The 22,986-nt window shown below is 42.5% G+C and overlaps 1 protein-coding gene across 1 annotated transcript in view; it reads left to right on the top strand.

The window, feature by feature from the left end:
* Positions 1 to 1,590: 1,590 nt before the first annotated feature.
* Positions 1,591 to 22,986, top strand: part of fam20cb (FAM20C golgi associated secretory pathway kinase b) — a 65,022-nt gene continuing 43,626 nt past the window's right edge. Inside the window, exons 1-3 of the mRNA XM_085361270.1 lie at positions 1,591 to 2,909; positions 3,097 to 3,272; positions 7,773 to 7,851. Coding sequence (XP_085217396.1) covers positions 2,398 to 2,909; positions 3,097 to 3,272; positions 7,773 to 7,851 — 767 coding nt within the window. The 5' untranslated portion in view covers positions 1,591 to 2,397. The remainder of the gene's footprint in view (positions 2,910 to 3,096; positions 3,273 to 7,772; positions 7,852 to 22,986) is intronic.

The raw sequence follows: 22,986 nt of genomic DNA, 5'->3' as shown, positions 1-22,986 counted from the left end.
AAATGAAAAAGTGGGAGAATCAACCATTCCTTTGGATTCCAATTGAAGGGCTCAGCCATGATTGCGCATGACAGGCCTCGCGAAGAACTGCCGCGATCCATGTCTGACTGACATCGATACACATTCATCTCTGCTTGTTTCACCTCAGGCTAGTGGGCCACAGGCTGCAGTGGCTGGCACGAGATCTGGGCGGACAACAAGCATCACTTTGTCTTCGGCGCTGACGCCGTGACTGACATCAAACACCACAGAGGCCAATCTGATGGACCTTTTTGCTTTGTTGTGAATCAGCCACTGTTAAAGGGGCCCCCAAAATGTCACTGGTCATTGTATCTTATATTCGTTAACCCTCCATTACTCACTAATATAGGGGTAAGTCCGCCTTAGGGTCCTCCAGGGGAATTACAGCAATCTTATATGTGACTCAATAGACAATGCTGCGGGGATAGGTGGATAAATCCATTGTTAGTGTCTTTCTTCCTGCTTCCTCCTCAGTGTATCTCCAGCACACACGCACACACACAAACACACACACACATCAGATTAGCAGAGATCTCTACACTGTTGTTTTAATTTTGCCTCTATAGCAGCTTCATTAACATTCACAACTAATGCTTTGTTCCACTGGGTAAATTCCCGTACAGAGCCTTTCTTAAGTCATCTCCACTTTCATTTCTTATGAATCAGTGTTAGTGCAGCAGCCACTGCCACAACCTCCCCCCTCCCTCTGTCTTCTGGGCCCTTTTTAATTATAAACCAATCTAGAGAGGTAATCACAGACAGCATGATTAGTTACTCATAAACATATGCATATATGACATATAGTAGTTTATTGCTTCTTTGAACCTATTTACAGCCACTGGGAAGGGTGTGGGGGACCTTAATGCCACTCCATTTAGCCATAAGGATGAAACGTTACCCAGCTGACCAAATAGTTTGGCCGAGAGAAGAAGAATCTCTCATTTCAGTATTTAGTAAATGGGCTTTTTGTGGTATGCTATATAGGTCTGAGGTGAGGGCAGCAGGAAAGCAAGGAGCCTGTTCATTTTTCTTTGCTGCCAAAGTCATTTCTTTGCCTTCAGAATGCAGCGCTGAAAGGTGCTTTGTGGTTTTCATTTCATGCAGCCTTTAAACATTATTGAAGATGCGATTGCTGCTGAGTGGCAGCAGTGGAGGATGGAACTGGATCCTCAGACTGATGAGCGGTCTAATAGGCCTGTCTAATGTATCATCGATGGATTGAGTGCCGTCTCGGAGGAGACATTTCAGAGAGATTCCAGCAGATGAATTTCAGATTTAAAGATAAATAAATAAATAAAATAAAATACTTTGCTGCTGCGTGTGAGCCAGCCTGGATATTGGCCAGGAGAAAGACGCCCTCTTCTTGCGCAGCCGGGATGTGCAATGAGGATTTATTCCAAGAGGAATACAGACAAGCAGTTATATGCTTCACATGGTCTCACTGTCCTCCCCCCTTCTCTCGCTCTCCCTCCCTCCCTCCCTCCCTCACCCTCTCTCTCTCTCTCTCTCCTCAGCCAATCTGTGCACTGTGACGCTGCGCAAAGGCAGGATCTAGCTTCGGCTTCATCATCATATTTAACACACCCACCCAGATTCACACATTCTACAAGAGGTGCGATCTCTTGTCCCGCTGTACTCCTAAAGGTTGCCCGGCCCCGGGAGGGAGGGAGATTTCGGTCTCCTGTTACCTTACTCCTTTGGCTCGCCTCTGGTGGTTTGACGGCTCTCGATGTGGCAGAATTACGCATCCCGGATCGCTTATAGGTGAATTGGAGTAAACACGTCGACTACTTCCCGGGGACTTTCCCCCAGAAACAACACTTAAATGTGAAGAGCTGCACTTCTCGTGTGTCTGTTCCGGGCTGACGTCCCGGCTAACCCAGGCCACTCTTCCTTGCGCAGGCTGGTCGGTGAGATCGATGCGCGCTGTCGGACCTCTCGGGCACCGACGTTTAACGGATCGTTTTCTCTTCTTGTCCCGGCTGCTTCACTCGTCTTGTAGCCTGCATTCCCTCTGATAATTTTACTGGCGGACAAGGAAAGGAGACCGGGGCCAGTGCGAAGAGGATGAGGCTTGAGCAAATCGACCGTTGGTCTGAAGCGACTCGACCTGTTTTACCTGGACTCGTGCGGATGGTTTGGCGCTTCGGGGATCTCGCCTAAAACCCACAAGCAGGACTCTGATGTTGAAAATACAAAGGCTGAACACTGAATCCTTTACTCAAGACGGCAAGCGAAGATGGGTCCTACGTGTTTAATGTGTATTTCATTAGATTGGCGTCCAGTCTGATAAACATCATCAGCGATGTAGTCAGCCTGTTCATCTGCGTGCTGATCATTTGCAGTAAGTACTCACATCTACTCAAAAGGGAGACCATGAAGATGATTCTCCTGCGCAAATTCCGGGTTTTGATCCTCATGGTGTTCCTAATTGCATGCTCCATGCACATCATGATAGACTTGTTACCAAAGCTGGAGAGGCACGGCAGCACCGGCTGCTCCTGCTCGCACACGCCGAGCGAGGAGCCAAAGAGCTGGGGCAAGCAGGGTTGGCCTAACAAACACAGTCTGCGGATCCTCCAGGACTTCAGCAACGAGCCCAGCTCAAATGTTTCCCTGCACTCCCTGGAGAGGGTCCCGGTTGCAGGAGATAAATCCCAAGCTTTCAGGAGACTTGACCATCACGGACAACGTGGTGACAGGAAGAGGCAGTTCATGCAGGACGCCGGGGTTGACAAGAACGTGCCAGCTAAAGGTTCAAGGCTGTCAGCTCTATATGACCATCCTTTATATAAAACGTCGTTGCCGCCTTTGACAGACGAGGACACGCTGTTCAACGTCAACACGGACATTAGATTTGACCCCAAAGCAGCGGAGGATCAGGCATGGTAAAGTGTTTAAAGCCAAACTTTAATGCAACAAAACCTACAAATAAATATTTCATAATTTCTTTGAACATTACAGTAAAGTTCAGTCATGTGCAATAATAAAGTAATAACATTACAAGTAACAGGAATACTAATAATAACAATCTCTACCTCTCTGTTCTCTCCTTGTCCCTCTTCTTCTCTCCAGGGCTGGGGAGAGCAACATAGACGAGTTCAGCCAGACTGGGGAACTGACAGCCGATTCCTACCCCAACTGGCTCCGCTTCCACATTGGGATTAATCGATACGAGCTGTACTCCAGACACAACCCGGTCATCGATGCTCTTCTGAAGGACCTGGCTACCCAGAGGATCACCAGCGTGGGTGAGTCATATAAGTCAGCACAGGGGGGCAGCTTGATCGAAACAAAAACCAGCAGGTGGGCTTCAGTGAACAGATGGAGGGTCAAAATTACATTTGGTCTGAAGACACCATGTTGACACTGCAGAAAACGTTTCTCACTTATTTTGGGCTGACATGCGTCACTGCAGCGTGTGTGGATTAAATCTGTGCATTTTGCAGCTGAAGGTGAAAGAGCTCAGCCACCTTTCCGGTGTCATTTGGTGAACCGCTAAAACGAGATTATAGGGAGTGCGGTGTCTTACTTCAGAACTGGCTGATAGGCCAGTGTCTACTGATGGACACAGATACCGATTGTTGTGCTCATGGTTTAAAACCTGTGCAATCCAATAAAGATATCGCTTGTGATGACTGGGTCAGCTCACCCAATCATCACAAACATGTCTCATTTTTAATTACAGTTTACACAGTTCTCCTCTTTCCTGGCATTTTAAAATAATGACCTGTTATTAAATGGCTTAACTAGTGTGGCCAATGGCGATAAGCAAACACAACAGATGCCGATATTGCTGGTGAGAAAATTATAAGTACAGTTTTTAAGTCCTTCCTTTCTAAGTTAAGCTAGCACAAAAAATGATATGTTAAGAATCAAGAAAACTCTTTTCCTTTCAGGTTAAGAAGGCCAACATCGACCGATGCTGATGTCTTTCCACAAACATTTACAGAGCTTTAACCTAAATAACCTCTATTTAAGCAAGAAATTTTTATTTAAGTGTATGCGTGATGATCCTCTGGACTTCTATTATACATGTTTAAGTTTTGGAAATCCAAAATCATGATCACAGTGGATAGAAAATAATCTTACAGGAGCAGATAAAGCTTCAAGGCTACTTGCTGGGATAAAAACGAAGCCTAGTTGTGACTGAAGTGCCTTTTATTGATCATCACTTTTCAGTCGCTGCATGCTGAGCCTGTTGAACTGACAGCTCTGTAATGCTCAGCTCTGATTCCCTCTACCCTACTGGGTGGAGTTATTATGTGAACAACTGTTTAACACCACCTGAAGCGGAAAAAGGGACGACTGTATCTAAAATTATTTCATCGGCGAGGCCCAAAATACAGCAAGCCGCACAAAACAAATTTCCTCTGCACGCTCGCGTAAGCAGCCCAAGTTGGGCCGGCGGTTGTGAGGAGGGGCTGCTAACTGACTGCGAAGCGTGCTCCTCGATCTCAAAGTTGTACACACAAGCGTGCATGAAGATGGAAGCGAGCTGTGGGCGCTGAATCCGATCAGCTCGCACGCTCCCGCCTCACAAGGCTGAAGGTATAATATAACACCCCGGTCTCTTCTCATGTATTTCCACAAAAGCGTCGCAGTGGAATACATCAAGCCCGAGAGAACACCTGGTCTCGATGCAAATCACACAGCTACACTGCCGTTTGAATCAAATCAAACTCCGACTTTTTATTTGATTGGCAGGTGGGCCATAAACCTAGCAAGCGGCAGAGAACCCCCAAATACTTGAAGAAAGTGTCAGTAGATACCTGATAGAGGTGATAATGTGTTGCGTCATCTGCCTATACTGAACCTAAATCTTTCTTTTTACCTTCTTTCTCTGTTTTATTTTATTTTATTTTTTTGTTCCTGCTTGGCTCAGTCTAGCTTCCTCATTCCAAGAGTGCTTGTTGACCTAAGGTCTCCTATCATTAGCTCGCTGAAAAAAAGTAGATTCCCAGATTTCAGGTTTTTCTGCCAGTGACTAAAATCTAAGTGGTCTGCAGCAAAGATTAAAAAATTGTTGGGGATGCTGTATACTTATGAAACTAGCCTTCATGCAGCATAACTAGCAGAGGAATATCCTTCTTTTCTGTTGTTCTAGTCAAGACGCTCTCTAATTTTCTCAGATTTTTCTTCCTCTTGCTTTCTGTCTGTCGGCCTGGGTGGATAGCGGAAGCAGTTCTCAGCATCTCTTGCCAGCTGAATACATGGTGGCTCAGTAATTACAGAGTCTTAGCACAGGCCTCAGGCAGGCTACCAATAGAAGCCAACAGTAGTCATCTATTATCTCAAATTCGGCATAGGAGATCTTAGATGTATTATATGAAGACCGAGCATGGAAAAGAGGACAATATCGAAGCTGATAGGATGAACCTGTAAGCTCACAGCCCGAGCAGAGACACAGGTAAACGCTTTGCAACACGGCAGGCTCGGTGAATACGGTTTGCTCGCTGAGAGTGGAAGCTGAAACATTATTTTCATGGCCCCTTGCATGCATGAGTTCCTAGCGACTACAGTCAGGGGTATCCATTATTTGAGATATCCCAAATGTCTGCATAAGCACACACACACAGCTTTGCAAAGCAGCAGGTGGGGGGGCAGATGGACACTGATCTTTCTGCCTCTATTTTTCTGTAAACAGTCTGCTTGTCGTCATGATTCATGTGTGTAAACATAAATGAACACATTGATAGAGGAGGTCGTTCTCTGGCAACGCGCCACCGAAAAACAGCCTCCAGTCGATCAGTGTGTAGGAAATAACGGGCACTCTGTCATCTCTGCTCCCTTTTTTTTTTGGTGAATTTCAGTTTGGTTTTCTGCTGTCATTCTGGCACCAGCTAGTCCCATGAGGGCCTTTAGACTGCATTATCGTGTTCAAAAAGGGAGAGAACATGAAAGATGGAAGGATGAATAAAAAAACACAAAGACACACACACACACACACACACACACACACACACACACACACACACACACACACACACACAGAAACAGCAACAGAGGGACAGACCCCCAGGAGAATACTGGGGAGGGAGTAAACAGCAGAGGAGCAACGAGCGCTGGATGCGCACTGGGTGTCCTTCACCCTCTCGCTATCCTTTGCCATCAAACAAACACTGTGACATCAGCTCTCTGTCTTTTTGGAGTTCAAACACACAAAGATAACTGGCTTAGAAAAGACACATTGCCACCACTCGTGTATGAGCTTACATATGCAGCGGGGCTCTTCACTTAAATAGCAGAGGAGATTGATGTTTCTGCTGTGCTGTGAGATGTCGCTCAAGTGTAAATCAAATCATTCCCATTTAAAACAAGATCATGCCTAATCCATCTACAGGTTTGCTAAATGTAAGCAGAACATACTTCAAATTTATGATGTATGAGAACAAAGGGTGCAAAGTCTGTTGCTGTTAAGGAATTGCATTAATACACATGTATGGCTAGTGTTACTATGTCTGAAATGACTAAATAAAGTTAGGTGACAAGTGTTTTTAAATGCAAGTTTACTATATGCATTTAAAAAGATGACGTTTGGTTCTAAAGCATAAAGAGAGACATGCTGGCAAAGTGGATAACACTGTTGTATCGCAGCAAGAAAGTTCCTGGTTTGAACCCCGGCTGGGGTCTTTGTTTGCATGTTCTCTTTTGTTGTGTTTCCTTTGGTAAATCAAAGGCATGTATGTTAGGTTCATTTGTGAGGTATATGTGCTTCAAGTGTATAAAGTGCTGTATGAAGGTGTGTTTAGGTGAGCCCTCATTACTAGCTTTGTTGATGTGTAAATAGCTTAGTCTTAATATTTAGACAAGAGAGTGATATTGAGTTTTTCCCCCTACAATGGTAAATTCTCTCTTTAAAACATAAGGCAGTGTAAAAGACATTAAAACAGTTTCCTATAATGAGCAGACTAATCTTTGACTGTGCTGCTTTAGGGAGAACGTTTTTCAGTAAACTTTGAAAACAGTGAGCACAGACTTGATTTAAATTTTCTTAGAGCCAGAGTTCAAAACAAGTACAGTATAATCAAATGGAAATTAGCTATGCTGCAAACTTGGAATGGGCAAAAGTTGAACACTGGCTATGACTTATTCTATTTATGTATTTATTCATTGTGATATGCAAGCTTACTGAATTAGCTGAGCTAAAAACTATACCTAGCTTAAGTTAAAATTTTGCGGCTTAGCTAGCAAAAGTAGCTAACACCACTAGCTAGTATCTAGCTAGTCAAGCGAGATATTAGCTAGTCAGTATAGATAGATACTTTACTGAGGTTAATTTTTATGTTATGGCAGCAGAGTAGATCATTCAAAATAGTGTAGTCTACAATAAATAAACAATATAGTTTAGTGAAAGTGTCACAGGCATTTAATGAGCGCTTTTATACTGTGAGATACCTGAAAAAAAATTATTTATACACAACAATGATTATTAAAAACCAAAATAAAAAATAAAAGTGAAGTTAAGTTAAAAAAAGAGTAAAAAGTAAGAGTGAGATTGTGCGAGAAAGTAGTGCAAACAACATTAATAAATAATATGTGGGCTATAAATTTTAGAAAGAAACTTAGAAACAGTAGCAAGAAGGTATGATTCAGAAATTTAATGGGAGAAATTTTTGATTTAACTAAAACCGATATACAGTGGGTCAGTTTATCTCAGGGCAGGACTCATTTCTTCAACATACCCGCAAAACATGTGTAGCTAATATCAGTTGAAGTTAATAGCGACCTTGTCTGTTTGACTCCAACAGCAATGAAATCTGGAGGCACTCAGCTGAAGCTCATCATGACCTTCCAGAACTACGGACAGGCACTATTCAAACCCATGAAGTAAGTTTTTTTTCTCATTTTGAGATGTGCGTTCCTGCTAACCTTACATTTCTCCTGCTCGACCACACATGAAGCAGCGTTGACCCTGCTCTCTTTAAGAAAATAAAAACCAAACAAAAAAACGACCTTCTTCATATGGTATTAAAGCTTGAGTGCCATTTCAGCATAAAACACGAACTGTGCAGCTTTCTGCCTTGGCTCACTTCCTTTTTTTCCGCATCTCACCACCTACCCATTCTCCTCACAACATCAATCTCATTTCCTCATTCTCCTTTCTGGCAATATCAAATTGCTTTCATTTCAGCACAACCTTGATATTAGATTGAAGGCCGACATCATTCTGCTGTGTCAGAGCCAAATGTTGAATAGGCATTTCACCTCTCGCAGCTTTAGGATGACACATCACATTCTTCAGTGGCCATGTTGGAGGCCTTCGGCTCTCAGCCTGAGACATTTTGTTACTGATTCCATCTGATTAGTTTTCCGTGTCCAGATATTATCGCACCATCTACTCGAGCTAAATGCCCCTATCTTGTTCTCAGCATGTGATCCACATGTAAGCAGACACCGTTGATCCAGCTTATCATAATCCAGTAGAAATGTATTGTTGCTGATATTTGCCTGTCTAGACTATTTCATCTTAATAGATTGTTGGTGATTGTTGGCAAGATCGAGGTAGGGATCGGGATCATGGCTGTAGGGGTGGCAATGTTGGTTGGTTCACCTTTTGATCAAACTTTGGTCCAGAGCAAAGGTTAAACAAGGCAATTGTAAATACTAAGACTACTACTAACATCCATGGCTCCCAGATGACAAATCCACACTAAAGTACACCAGCAGGTCAATTTTTTTGTACTAACTACTAACTGAATTGCCACAGAACCTACTGTCATGATTCGTGTAAGAGAAAGCGTGATGGATATTTTGGATGTTTGCATGACATCTTCTTTTCTTCTTGGACTGAAGTGCACATTACCTTCTCCATGAAGCGGGTACAGACACTCCCCTCTCTTTGATGATGAGCTTTAATTACTTTGATAACCTTCTTTCTTCATTAGGTCAGAACTTTTTTTCAATTTGTTCCAAGACTAATACCAGTAGCAAGTTTAAGGGTGGTGATAAAGTTATAAGCTGCCACTTTTCCGTCTTCACTGGTTCTTGAGAGCAAGGCCGGTCTTGAAGCAGTACTGTCCATAGATTTATTCCTTAGGTTCTTTTGTAGAAAAAGTCAGCTAACATGCTAAAAATGACATCATTAACCTCCAAACTGTAAGCTTGGACCTACCCAACAGGTTATATGTGAAGATATTTATATTTCTATCATAAAACTGAAGGCGATGGGCTTTCATGCCCATGTGAAGTGGTGCCACAATTCCTGTGAGCCTTATGGTTCAGCCACAAAGCCTCTGTTCTTTGCCTCATTTCTGTTTTTAATCTTATTCCACTTGTGAATCAGTGAACTACAGTAACCTGTATTTACCTGTGCAGACAATTTTAAACCCCTTTGGCCTAACCTGTAAATGTCTACCCAGTGGTTCCCAGCTGCCCCCTTTGGCCCACATACTGTGAAATGTTTTATTAATTCACTTTTCCTTTGTCTGCACCATCATATTTAGAAGAGAATGCATCTTGTGAAGAGTGCTCCTAATTCCACATCAATTGATGGATTTAAATGTCACCCGTCCTTTGCTGTTGTGATTGTGATTTAATTGTGGGTTAATGGTTCTCTACGCGGGCTGTTTTTCTGGCCCCTGCATGTCAGTTTGGAGAGCGGGGTTAAGCCCGCGGATGATAGGTAGGAGGGAGGGAGGAAAAGCTATTCAGAGACTGTTGTAATTACTGTTTCGGTCGCACCCCACAAAGTCAGGCCAGACTCAACGAGCCTGAAATCATCCTTGACAGGCGGGGGAAAAGCAGAGATAAGAATGAGGAGAGAGGAGGCAAAGGATGAGAGAGAGTCTAGGGAGGTGAGGTGGGGCGGATTGGGGAAGACGGGGTAGGAAGGAGAGACAGATGAAGAGACGTGGGGAGAGAGCGTTGTCAATACATGCACGGAGTCCAAATCCACAGATTATCTCGGTGCACTGCCTCGAATTTGAACCCAGGCGCAAAATGTGAAATGACATTTTCCGAGAAAAGCACGGGCCGATGGTGTTGGATGTAAATCTGCTGCTTGACACTCGTGGCTGTCGGAGCCGCTGTGATGTTTGATAATCCTGAAGAACGGCAGGAACAAAGGGGAGCTATTTCATTTCCTCCAACTTGAATGCACTTGTCCTTAACAAAATAGGGCAACCCATGCAGACATGTACGTGTGTGTGTGTGTGCTCATTTGGGCTGCAATCAAGTTCTTGACAGATTTGCACAGTCATTCCAGCTATGTACACCATTTCCCTCACAGAGATCACACATGACACACACAGACACTCAAAAAAAACCCACACACACATCCACTTAACACTCAACATCATCCCGTCGTTCCCAAATCTGCTGGTGTGTTTCCACATGGTGCATCAAAGAGACAGAGGCTGAGAGATCAAAGACTTCTCTGGCTGCGCGCTTCTGCTCGACTCCTCTCAGCTCTAATGCAAATGTGTGCCAGGCAATCAGGCAGCGAAAGGCAGGCAGGCATGCATGCAGTGTATGGGGTAACGATCGACCCTCCAACCATCCATATCTGTGTAAAACTGCACTCTCGCTCCTCCTCTCTATATGGTTATCAGCTCTTCTGTCTCTTTCTCACTTTTAGTATTCTCCATCATTCTCCTCCTCTGTGCATGCAACACTGTCTGCCGTGTGTTTTTCTCTCTTTACTGAACAGCAGAAATGCAGAAATCCATTAACAGGCCTTCTGTATCGATCCTTTAGGTATTCTTTCCCCTGTTTTTCCCCTCAGTTAGAGTCAATATCAGATGCCACGGTCAGTATTTCTTTATGCATTTGGAGAAGCAAAGTACGCCTCAGTGTGTACTTGAATGTGGCAGATATTTATTTAGCTTCTTGCTGTACTGGGTCACCACAAAGTGGCCTACAGTATCTGTCTGTACTGATGCAATAGGGATGAATCAGACCATTAAATCTGCTGTCTGTGGTCCAGCTTTCCAGACATGAAATAAACCCAGTCTTAACTAGTCTAATCTAACTCCAGGGTTATTTTGCAATATTTGTTAAGTCTGTGCTCTCTTGGAGGATCGAAGAGGCTTCACGGGATGTGGCTAAAATCCCAGCTGATGCCCAGCCCTGTGTTGCTTAAGCAGACAGATGAAAACATCTTTGTGCAATGTCTGTAACAACAACTGCATTGTAACCTGAGCACCATTCAGCTGGATGAGTAAGCTCAATTGTCATCTTTGTCATCCTCTGCTTTCGTTATGTCTGTGGTCTGGACTGAAAGAACATTGATTTACAGCAATTTCACAATTTCTGCCTTTAGTGCGGCAAAAAAAGAAAGAAAAAAAACTTTTCAAGTTGGATGAGGAGCCAAAAGCTGGTCCTGTGGTCCTGAGACTCATAGGGAGTCTACAGTGTAGCCTATGTAAGTGATTACATCGTAGGCAATTGCCTACATTTATGCTTGTCCTGGTGCTTTATGTGTTAATTAGTGCGTTATGTCCTGTTGTTTTACATGCAATGGAAGCTGATAGGAAAAAATAACATGCTAGGACTTTATTCCCTCCCTTTTGTTGTGGTAATGTTTTGGGGTGCACATATAATTATGACTCGAGTTTTTCTGCTTTTTTGGACATTCCCCATTCCAATATTCTTAACATCTCATTTCAGGAAATTTGCGAGTCCTTATATTGAACCTATGATTATTATTTCTCATCCCGAGATCTGATTGTTTTTCTCTCACTGATAAATTAACAAAACTGAAGCAAAAAAAGTAGCTGGAAATGTACAGGAGGAATCGAGGGTGCTGAACAGGCTAATCGCATTCCTCAAACCGACGTGTAGTTACAGTTCCCAGGAGGAGCACATAAGGTTATATCGTATGTTATGTTGTAGGGTTCCTGTAAAGTGGTTTTTAAAATCAGAATTTTTAAAACCAAGAATAAACACCTCACAGGTAGAACAAAGCAAAATGAGACATAGTCACACTGGTTTTGTATTATATGCAAAACCATTCCAACAATTACTGCAAACCATTTCTAGATGCAAAACATCAGCAAAAGCAAAAAAGCCTTAAAAAGATGCATTTGAGCACAAACAGATGCTAAATGACAGCAAAGAAACACAAAATGATCATTAGATGATGGAGGTACCTGCAAATAGATGAAAAATGACCTCAAACACATAAAATTCAAACCTCCAAAGAGGTACAAAGACAGACTTTTGGTGTGTCTTTTGCACTTGTAAGTTGGAGGTTTGTGGAGATTGTGCCAAGTTGTCTAACAGTTAACATCAACCAGTAACCAGTGAGCTGTTTTTTCTTTTAATTATTATTATTATTATTATTGTTATTATCATCATCATTATTATTATTATTATTTATGTTTTACAGCCGTGCTGGCCTTGAACAAAACAATGGACTGCATTTCTGTGGCACTGTGGTAGAGTCATCCACAAAAGCTTCTGCATATGAGATGATAACCTCTCCACCAGGACTGGTTGAGTCATTTTGCACTGTCGTTTTATATATGAAATGACATCTTTTAACCAAAGTGTGGCACACAGGTACATTTTAGGCCCCTGAAGGTTCTAAATCTGTATTAGAAATCATCACGTTGCCAAGCAACTACATAGCAACAGGATAAAATGATTTGCTTTTAGCATTTATGCACCTATAAAAACATTATATTGTTTTCAATTCACAGCCAACAGCACGAACAAGCCAAACAATGCTAGTATGTTAAGTGTAGCTGACCTGTTTGAGTAGGATTACGTGATATTTAAAGGATCTAGAATCTTGAAAAATAGTCTAAATGGCAAAATGAGCTGCTTTGAGCTAATAATAATGAATGGTAACTGTGAGCTATACTTAATACTACAGTAAACTTTGATATCGTCCATTTTTACCATCAAACCATCCATCCATGCTCAAACCTAGCTCAGCTCACCTTTGCGTGAAACGTAGGATACTTTAATATCAGAAAAGCCTCCCATCCACACGTTTGATCAAAACACTGCAAAAACTGACTTTTGCTATTTACCATTACCATGTATACAAATCACATTTTCAGCTTCTGCAGCAGTATTACATCAAAGACAAGCTCAGATAGGCCCTTGGGGCTCACCAACAGGTAGCAGAAAACTGTGATTTATTTTTTTAACTTCATGTTCAACCCGGGTTTGTATGAATCCAAAAACCACTCGGGATGCCTGTGTTCCCTGATAATTTAACACTTTTTTTTCTGTCTTTGATGGACTGGCAGCTGTGAAGTCCTGCTCTGTAATATCTCACATTAGTTCCAAAGGATCACTAATCACAGCTGTTCTGGTCAGAAACTGCAAAAAAAGACTGCAGTTGACTGAACTGGTAGTACATGGTGGCAAAAAAACAAAAAATTGTCCATTTAAAAGGTAACAGTCTCACTGGGAGTAACCCTCCAGCAATGACACATTTTGTACCTTCAAAAGCTTACGTTCAAGTTCAAATAACAGTAATACATATAATGCCTTTTCCTGTCACAAATGTCCATGTACTTGTTAGTGGAAGTTAAAAAAGAGGTATGCAGGTTATACTCTATGGACTGGGCGACCTTTGGTACAAGTACTTGTGTGTTCAGCTGTTGCTGGGCTTGATTGTACTTTGAACCTGAGGCACTAGGTAACAAAAGCAAGCACTTCTGTTCTATTTATCTTCATCTCTTCTTGTGTTTTCCCCCTATCTTTTGTCTTTCTGTCACCATGACTTTGTGCTAGTGTCAACGGCAAAGACGTGACTGTAATATTTACACTGAAATTAGTCTCAGAGCACACAAAGCCCATTAGATGATGAGTGCAGATGATCGACGAAGGGATGCGGGGGAAGGACTGGTGATTGATATAATGATGGTCTTCCGTTCCTTCTTGCTTCCACTTAATTGTATCGCTTGTCAATCAGCCCGGCTGTTGGCTCAGTCGCACGCAAATCAATTCCAGTGTTCCTCGAAGAGATATCCGCTCTTTCCGCTGCTCCTCCTCATCGAGAGATCTATATCTGTCTCGAGTCGGGGTCCGTGAGTAATTTTTGATTGACACGCCGGGGACACAAGAGACTGATGCCACACGTCACCTCGTTTGTGTCGATAACATATTGACCGCAGCGCAAAATAACAGCGCGCAGGAAACGTCTGTGTTAAATGTGAAATATTAGTGAGAAATTGCCTGTGTGTGCGGGGAGGATGTGTCATCAAGGTGCGTAAGCTGTGGAGGGTGGAAGAATAAAATAGAAGGAGCTTTGTTTAATAAGGGCATGTGTCCTTATTATCCTTGTCCTGCAAGCTGCCCAGATTTGTCCTTGAAAGAGGCAAATGACCAAAGACTGAAAAAAAGGAGCAGGACAGTTCAGCGATTGTTCCAGCATGTATTCAAACTGTGACAGTGCCAAGCAAACACAACGCCTCCGCGGACCAAGCTCTGTATTTGTCCCTCAATTTTTGTTATATATATTTTGACTTATAGTCGGGTTTTTGGTTGTTTGTGCATGCGCTCTTGTTTACTGTATGATATTGTATTCACAAGGTCTTCTGTGCCTGTGCTTTGACTTTGAGTCAGGAAATAAAGGGATGAAGCGCCTGAGGACAAGTCATTCAGAGCGCGGATGATGAGTGCAGCTCTGTTTGGAAACAGAGGAAATTCATAGCAGCACAGAAGCAACATCAGGGCTGAAAGTTCCACGTTAACCCCCAAACTGCTGGGAAACGTGTCTGGAAATGGTGCAACGCAATATAATATTAGCAGAATATTATAAACGCTTGTAAAAGCAATGACCGCCCTTATGAAATATCTGAGGCCTATTCATTTTGTGCGTTACCGCTGGTTCTGTTTGATTGTTAAATAATTAATCTAAAATTATAGCCACAGTGTGATGTGTGATTTAGCAGCACTCGCTGCCTTTCGCTGCTCTCTCTCTGTCTCTCTCTCTGTCTCTGGCTAATATTTTGACTGTTTCCCCAGTGCTATAATTGTTTCACCAGGGTATTATTGTGCAGCCTTTGCCGAAGCTGAAATTAAAGTGTGTACGAGTGCTCAATTTAAAAGAGGTGCTCGCGCCAGCAAAGCAGGGACAACGCACACACCAGTCTTCTGCATGTGCTGTAGAAGAAATTTGCAGTAGCTGAGTGTACGCTGCAGCGGAATGATTCATACGATCAAATGAAACCCTTAGGCTTAGTAATCTGACCCCCTTTCTGTCTTCCCCACTGAGACCGTGACACACTGTGGGCTGCTTGTGCGCCAGGATCACGCAGCTGCTCTGTGTTTTCCACTAAATGTGTTAGTCTGACTGCTACATGTAGCGAGATGGGAATAATCTGACTAAAACTAATTTGGTGTAATTCACCCTGATGCCATGGAGTCTTACAAATATAATCTCACTCTTCTTCAGTGTTGCCAGGGATGCCAGGTTATAACTCACCTGCAGTTGTCCCGAGGTGAATAAGGGGAAGGGAGAAGATTGGGTGCATTAGTACAGTGCCGATCACAAAACAGATGTAGTCTGAGACGAGGCAGTCGACAGAACGCCCTGAAAAAAAAATGTTTGAACTTTTGATTTTTTTTGTTGCTAGAGTGAAGCGTGGCTGAAATGATCGATATTGGACAAGGTAGTGCCGCGGGGCAGTGATGCACACTGTGCTGTTCAGCTGCGGCCTGGTTCCAGTAAATCACTGCTTTTTATTTTATTTTTATAACCCCTGAAACACTAAGAATGTACTCAGTTTCCCTTCCTTTATATAAGCATATAAGCAAAGCAATAGCTTACGTTAAGAGCTTTTTATTCAACATTATTGGCTCATTGAGGCTACAAAATTAACTCCATGGGAAAAATCATCCCCTTCAGCTTTTATTCTTATTGATGAATAACCCTCCAAAATCTGTACACCGGTCCCACTTCCCCAGTTTATTTCAGTCAGCAGAAAGTATACCAGCAGTTTGATTACAGTTACATTGGAATACTTATTAAGTCATCTAAAATATTTCCAGTTAACTGACTTAGTTTTCAGTCACTTGTTTTTTCATTTTAATTACACAAAGCCAGTGCAGCAGGTACAAGTAATCTAACTATACCTTCTCAAATTACATACCGCAGTTACCGCTAATTAAATGCAATCATATTTCATTTTGTCTGGAATTCTTGATAAATATCAGCTTGGCAGATTGAAATGTACTTTTTTTTTACAATGAGCAGAGCAGCAGTCTTCATATTCCTGTCCCTGTCCTACCACAGTATGAATGATTAACTCAGCAACTCACCCTCACAACCCTTCTGATAAACATTAACTCTTTGAGTGCCAACCCTAACCCTAACCTTACCCCTAACCCCGGGAAGAATAGGAACAGGAACAACTTTGGCCTTCACCAAATCTAAGGTTATAGTTACCACTTACGATGACATTAATGGTAAATTAAACACAACAGCTGAACGAATGAAATGCAGTCATATGAAAAAGAAAATGTTCACATCACTGCATAGAGTGCTGTGAAAAACTTCCTTTTCATATGACTAAGTACAGCCTATGAGCCAGTAACTTGTAAAAGCACCTTCAGCAGCACTAACATGAAGTAATCATTTTCTGTGTGACTTTAGAAGTCTTGTACGTCTTTGAGGGGGAATTTTGACCCGCTCTTCTCTGCAGCATTGCTTTAGTTTTTTTGAGATATGCCCCGATCCTTTTCTTTTCCATCGATTCTGTTGTAGATTGGCAGCTGTGCTTGGGTTCATTGTGCTGGCCAGGCTTTAGCTGTCATACAGGGCCTCACATTTCTAGAATACTTTGGAGTTCATTGTTGACGTAAAAACTGCAAAGCATCCAGGTGCTGTGGCTGCTAAACAAGCCCAAATCATCATCCCTCCACCACCGTGCTTCACATCTTGTTGAGACGTCCAGTCCTGGAAAAACTGTGGCATTGTGGTAACACACACAGCTGAGTCCTTCAGACCAGCAACCACCAACACCCACTTCTTTTACAGATGTGGTCACTTGCTGATCAATTATTAAATTGCATTTGATTAACAGCACCTGGCTGCCACTTACCCACTTCCTAGAGGCAGTAAGAGGCTGTAAAAGAACTCATTATCATAGCATCCATAATATTTTAGCTAATCTCTGTAATTTGCTACTGCAAACCTGGAACTTCCACTCTATGTATACCACGTATATTAATACTAATGGAAAAGTACAGACTATAGAAGACGCACATAGTAGATACTGTATAAGTAATCCCATACCTTTAAGTAGAGAGTAATCAGTAATCACCTTAAATATTTTGGTTTTATCAACCCAAAAAGAAAAAAATAACAGTGATAAAAAGAAGTTTAGAAAAAAATAATGCCACTAAATCTATTTAATTACTCAGTTTATCTGCTGTGAAATTCCCTATAATTAAAATTAAAGGATAAACTCTCTCTCCTCTGAAATAATCTCTTAATTTGGGCCAATGTCATAGACAGCATAGAGGCTACACTATAGCCAACCCTGCTATGAGTACTCAGCAGCAGAAGCTTACGCAACTAATCTACGGTCTAGCGGGGATGCAGGAAGCTGCACATGAGCAAGTGTCCCACTGTAATAATCTACTAATGTACTGCTGGCATTCTGCCACCTACAGTAATCAGGCGTCATGATTTATGTAGAATGTAGGTATTAGTGAGCCTGAGATACTTTTTTATCCTCCACTAACATATTCTATTGACATGTCTGTTAGACGCTGGCATTCACTCCTTTTATGTAATTTACAGTTAATTTTCAGCAGTCCCAGCATCAGCATCCATTCTTCTCCCATCTTCCACACTATACATTGCTGTCGCTGCAATTGAAATCTCACTGTGTGTCTGTGTATGTGTATGTGTGTGTCACAGTTTTACTGCCACCTCTGATGACTTTGGACATGAAGGCGTCCCAGCTGTCACAGTACTCATACTGTCGGTGCCTAGGAGACAAGAAGGAGAAAAGTGTGCTCCTATTTCTTTGTCTTTTTGTGCTGATCCGTGTGCGTCTGTGTGTGTTTGTGTGTGTATGTTTTTACTCATGCCCCTGTGCATACAGCATGGCTCTTCTACGATACTGTTCCACGTAGTGTTTGCCCAGGCCTTCCAGGAGCAGGAATGTCTTGACGATATTATCAGTCAACTGCCCCCTTCAGGTAAATGTTATCAGCCTTAATGTTGTGCTGAAGAAACGATAACACAGTGTTGCAGCCAGCAGAGATGACAAGCCAGCATCCAATCTGCATATCAAAGCCTCGGCTAAATTCCTCTGCCATCTGTGTGCTTTTGTGTGCGTGTGTATGTGTGTTCGAGCAATCGCCAGAGCTGCACATGCTCACGCACAGACATGCATTTTAAATGCGTGCTGCGCTGCCATTTTTCTGCGGTCTCAAAAGCAAGTTTTTTTCGACTGTCACAATTGCGGTTCATCACTGATAAACTCATTGAAGAAAAAAGCAGTTAATTACTCGGGCATAAACTCCTCAGAAAACCTGATCCTGCTCTGTATTTCTATGGGAAAGCAGGCTTTGATACCATCTGTCATCTTGTCTCTTTGCTTTGAAGGGACTGTCACTCAGAGGCAGGCTTTACTCTGTCTCTGTCTGGACACAGTACACCTCAGCAGTGACGTGACAATGGCAGCAGGCATTGATTCATCTGGCCTGAGTCCGGCCCCTCCACGGTGCTATTACTGCGAGCCAGATGCTGGAAGCAGAGGCACAGAGGGTGGCTGGAAATGAGCCCTTAATGTCTTCTGAGAGTCAGTGTCATGTGTCCTGTGTTTGGTATTGTGTACTCGGCCAATCCACGTTAAAGCTTCCACGCTTGTATTCGTTGTTCGTTTGCTTTCAGGACGCAAGATACAAATCAAGCAGGACCTGTAAACAAAAGTCACACTTCCTCACATCTCATTTTTTACTGGACAGAGTTTTAGAAAGCTGTCATCTTGTCAAGACAGAAATTCTGGCAGAAGGGCGACTTTAAATAAATCTTAACTTCAGTCCCTTTAACTCCAGCCAAGAATCGTGGACTAATTTACTTGCTGTGCTGTTTATACCAGCGTAGGAGCGTGTGGAGAAAACGCTTGAGTCTGAGGATCAGTCCTTGCAGTTTTTTTTCCTTTTGCTCAGCTCATCTCGCAATTTGGTCTTTGCACATTTGGACTGTTTACAGCGATAGGCCTAGATGCAGTTTCGCTTCTAAGGAGCGGCACGGCATGCCTCGGTCCAGTTAGTTGAGCCTGTGTGCTCAGGATGAACAAAGCCAAGGTACTGGTGAAAGCGTTGCTAGTCGTTTTAATTAAAGGAGAAGGAGTCTTTATTTCTGGACTTATTCTGAAGGGGGGAAACAAACCTAATCTGTTCTCCTGCCATGGTGCAGGACAGCTCTGGTTTTAGCAAAGTTTCCAACGTTTTATCGTTTGTTGGAGCTCCGCTCTGGTTTGCAGCAGAGCTCAAGGCCTCTTCTGTGATCTTCCTTCTTTTTTTTTTCTTGCCTTCAATAGCCATTAAAGCTCATTGTCTCATCACACTGTCCTGGCAGCAGGAACTGATCCCTTTTGTAAGCTGCAGTTAGTGTCAGGAAAAAACACCTTTAGACTGTAATGAAGCAGGAGGTAAAATACCATGATCAACCATTGCTTTTCAGCATTCCTGATTGTCAGGTTTAATTATAGCACTGCAAGGTCCTTGGCTGTTTTTTTGTTTGTTTTTTTGCAGCATTTATCTCATTTCTTGAGCTCACCATCTAGAGCCATCTGTGTCAGTTCTTGGACACTTGGTCTAATTAGGCCTTCTCTCCCCCTGAAGAGTCACCCTCTAAGGGAAGCATTCAGGAGCGTGGTGTTACGAGGGCATGTTGTGATACGTAATTAGCAACCAGCGGAGTGGCAGCTAAGTTTACAGAGGGAAAGAGGACAGCTGTCAGTGCACTTGCTAAGGTATAGATGTAGATTAAACATCTGTGCCACACCGCTGCGTACCGCACGAGCTCGATTAAAGTAGAAAGTTTTGCTCTCACAATTCAATATCTGCATATTCCCCCAAGTTTTAGCCGTGGACATCCTGTGTAGAGGGGAGAAAAATCCAGGGTGGGTACTCGAAACAAGTGAAGCAGCCAGTCTCAGATGGGAAGATTAAAAAGTCAAACACAGCACCCGTGTCTCAACATGAATAGATGCCTAACATGAATCGCAATGAGAAAAAAACTATACTGAACTGTGAGTCTTTCTCTCCACCTTTTAGGAATGGATGTCTAAGAACTGATCATAATTTACAAGTGATGACAGCATGTAATTTGTTCCACTGGGATGTGCTGATTTAGTGGCACAATAATATTCTCAGTTGCTCTTTTTTTGTTTTTTTACTGGCCACACTTCAGTTTCATTACAGTTTATAGGGGCCCTCTTGGCATGTTAGCGCTCTCTGCTGAAATAAAAACAACAAAGCAGGGCTCTAGACTAACTTTTTGACATGGGCGCACCGGTACGCCTAACTTTAAAAAGTTAGGCGTACCGGCACAAAAGTTAGGCGCACTCAAATTTTTCAACCGCATCGCTTAACACCGCAGTTTTACATGTGCACTTTCTTTGGGGGGGGGGAAGTCCATACAGACAATATTAATTTCTAAATTATTAACTAACAAACTTGTGCTTAAAGTGCTTTGTCAATATTGTAGAAAATGTTAAAAACTTAATCATCATCTTGGCCTCCTCTGACGACCTGTTTGCTGCTGTCTGCTGCTGAAAGGCCGTGGGGAGAGGGGACACTTGGGCAGTGCATTTACTGCAGCATATAATGTGTTTTCTGGATACACTGTGCTTTTTCAGCATTCAAATATTGATGGCACCGTGTCAGAGCACTGGCTATGAATTTCAGACAGATCAGGCCTTAACTTAACAAAAAAGTTATCAATAGTTCTTTTCATCTTTTCTTATTACCCACAGCTACAGTACATCCACTTCTCTCAGGCCTAGGCTGCTCACTAGGGCTGAGTATCATCACTGATTTCTATAATCCATTCAATTCCGGTTCTCAAAGTCCTGATTTGATTCAATTTAGCCTCAGACAGTCAGAAATATTATAATTCTGATCATTTATCAGTACTGATACACATGAGACTTCATCAGAATTGTGAAAATCACAGCAGATGCCTTTGTGTGAAAGTAACTGAGAATAAAACACAGGAAAACATGAAGGAGATTTTCCTGGTCTGGCTTTTTATAGCAGATAACCTTAAAAATATTCTGCAATTTTGCATAATTTTAAGAAATTTAAATTTCTTCAGTATTGAACAGCAGAAATTAGGCTTTCTTGTCCGAGGTCATTTAAGTGAAAAAAGAAAAAGCGCTGTAAACAACGCTAGACTGGTGGGTAATAAGCGAATGAATAATGCAGAAAACAGATTTGAGACGGGAAACTGTTCCTGAAGTACAGAGAGAGAGAGAGCTGTGCAGGAAGTGTGATTTTTATCGTGGTGGAAGCAAAACAGCAAAAGTCAGAGGGAATTCATGACGACATTGATCAAATGTGAAGCGCAGTTTGCTGCTTCTTTTGCTGCAGGCTCGGTGAATTTTGGTTGGAGAGAAGCAAAACCTGCAGCTCAGAATCAGCGCAAAAAGACGTAAACACAGCGCGGACCCGAAGAATCGCTAAGCTCCGACAGCGTGTCCGTGTTCAGGCCGTCGGGTGAGAAAGCCGAGAAAGACGAAGCTGATTCTGATGTGTTGGGTCCGCTCCGTGTTTAGGTCTTTGTGTGGAATCCGTTAATGAATTGATATCGCTTTATTCAAGCTACTCACCTCTCTCTTCCACCTGCACTTTCAACTGGACCACGGCCAATCAGAGAGGTCCCGCCCCTGACTATCTCTGATTGGTTTAGTCCACGATAGGGGCATAATGTGTGTCTGTTGTTGACCACACGGAGAGTTGCAGAGATTTTTTTTTTGTTACCAGAACAGTTGGTCGCACCTGTGCGACCAAATATTTATTTTTAGTCGCACCACTGAAAAATTTGGTCGCATTTGCGACCAAATTGGTCGCACTCTAGAGCCCTGCAAAGACAATCGTTACATAATTTGACAAAGTGACAACAAGTGCGGTAATGTGACTTTGGAGGCTTCTCATTCAGAAAATAGACAAATCTACTGGAAGAAAGACTTGCTTGCCTGCATTAGTGCTGGAGGGACCAAGCATAGATTTTAAAAGACGGATGCAGCCACAGTTACATGACCGGCTGGTATGCAGACTCACATTTTGATGCCTTAAATTTATTTTTATGACCATGCCCATATCTTTTATTTTTGAAGATATTTAGACAAAAGTGTGGAGTTGTTGTTGCTGGCTGATGCTTGCAAGCTGCATTGTATGGCTACATGGATACAACAGATACAATAACACAATTTCACTCGCAAAAACTGATTGCAATGGAAGACTTCTTGAATGAGCTGTGCAACCAAATGAGTGAAGGCCTAGCAGATGGCTGTATTTGCATTGGCGACCGCCTTCCAGTCAAATCTGCCACATCTCTTATAATGTAAATTTTAAGCCTTAGTCAAATTTTACCTGCTGAATTATAAACAAAATCTTTACTCAAACATTTTGATGGGAGCCTGAAGTGGTCATTCAGTGAATTGCAGTTTTTTGGAACTTCTGCTTAGGCCTCAGTCACACAGGCCTAAAGATTAGTCAGAGAATACCTGGCAGCCACTGGTTGCTAAGGAAAAATAAGTATTTCCCGGTTGTCGAGTGGTTGATTCAAGTTGCTGGCAGCTGCCAAGTGAAACTGGTAACAAAACTGGTTGCGCTGCATACTTCATTGTGATTGTTTCCTCACTAACACAGTGTCACTGTTGCCTGTAGTTTGCATAAAAGATGCAGTTGAGTTGTCAAGAAAAACTTTAACTAACTAACTTTAATTAACTCTCTAAGCTGTAGTGAAGCTTGAAATTTGCAATAGAGAATATTAGCTTTCAAACTGAAAGTTTACCACTGCAAACAGCACATTAC

This window comes from Diplotaxodon limnothrissa, linkage group LG8 (assembly GCF_057381915.1).
Source record: "Diplotaxodon limnothrissa isolate DT_005_m linkage group LG8, D_limnothrissa_male_GT1.1, whole genome shotgun sequence".
NCBI lineage: Eukaryota > Metazoa > Chordata > Actinopteri > Cichliformes > Cichlidae > Diplotaxodon > Diplotaxodon limnothrissa.
Note: the sequence above shows the minus strand (reverse complement) of the source record. Positions and strands in the feature narration are given on the sequence as shown.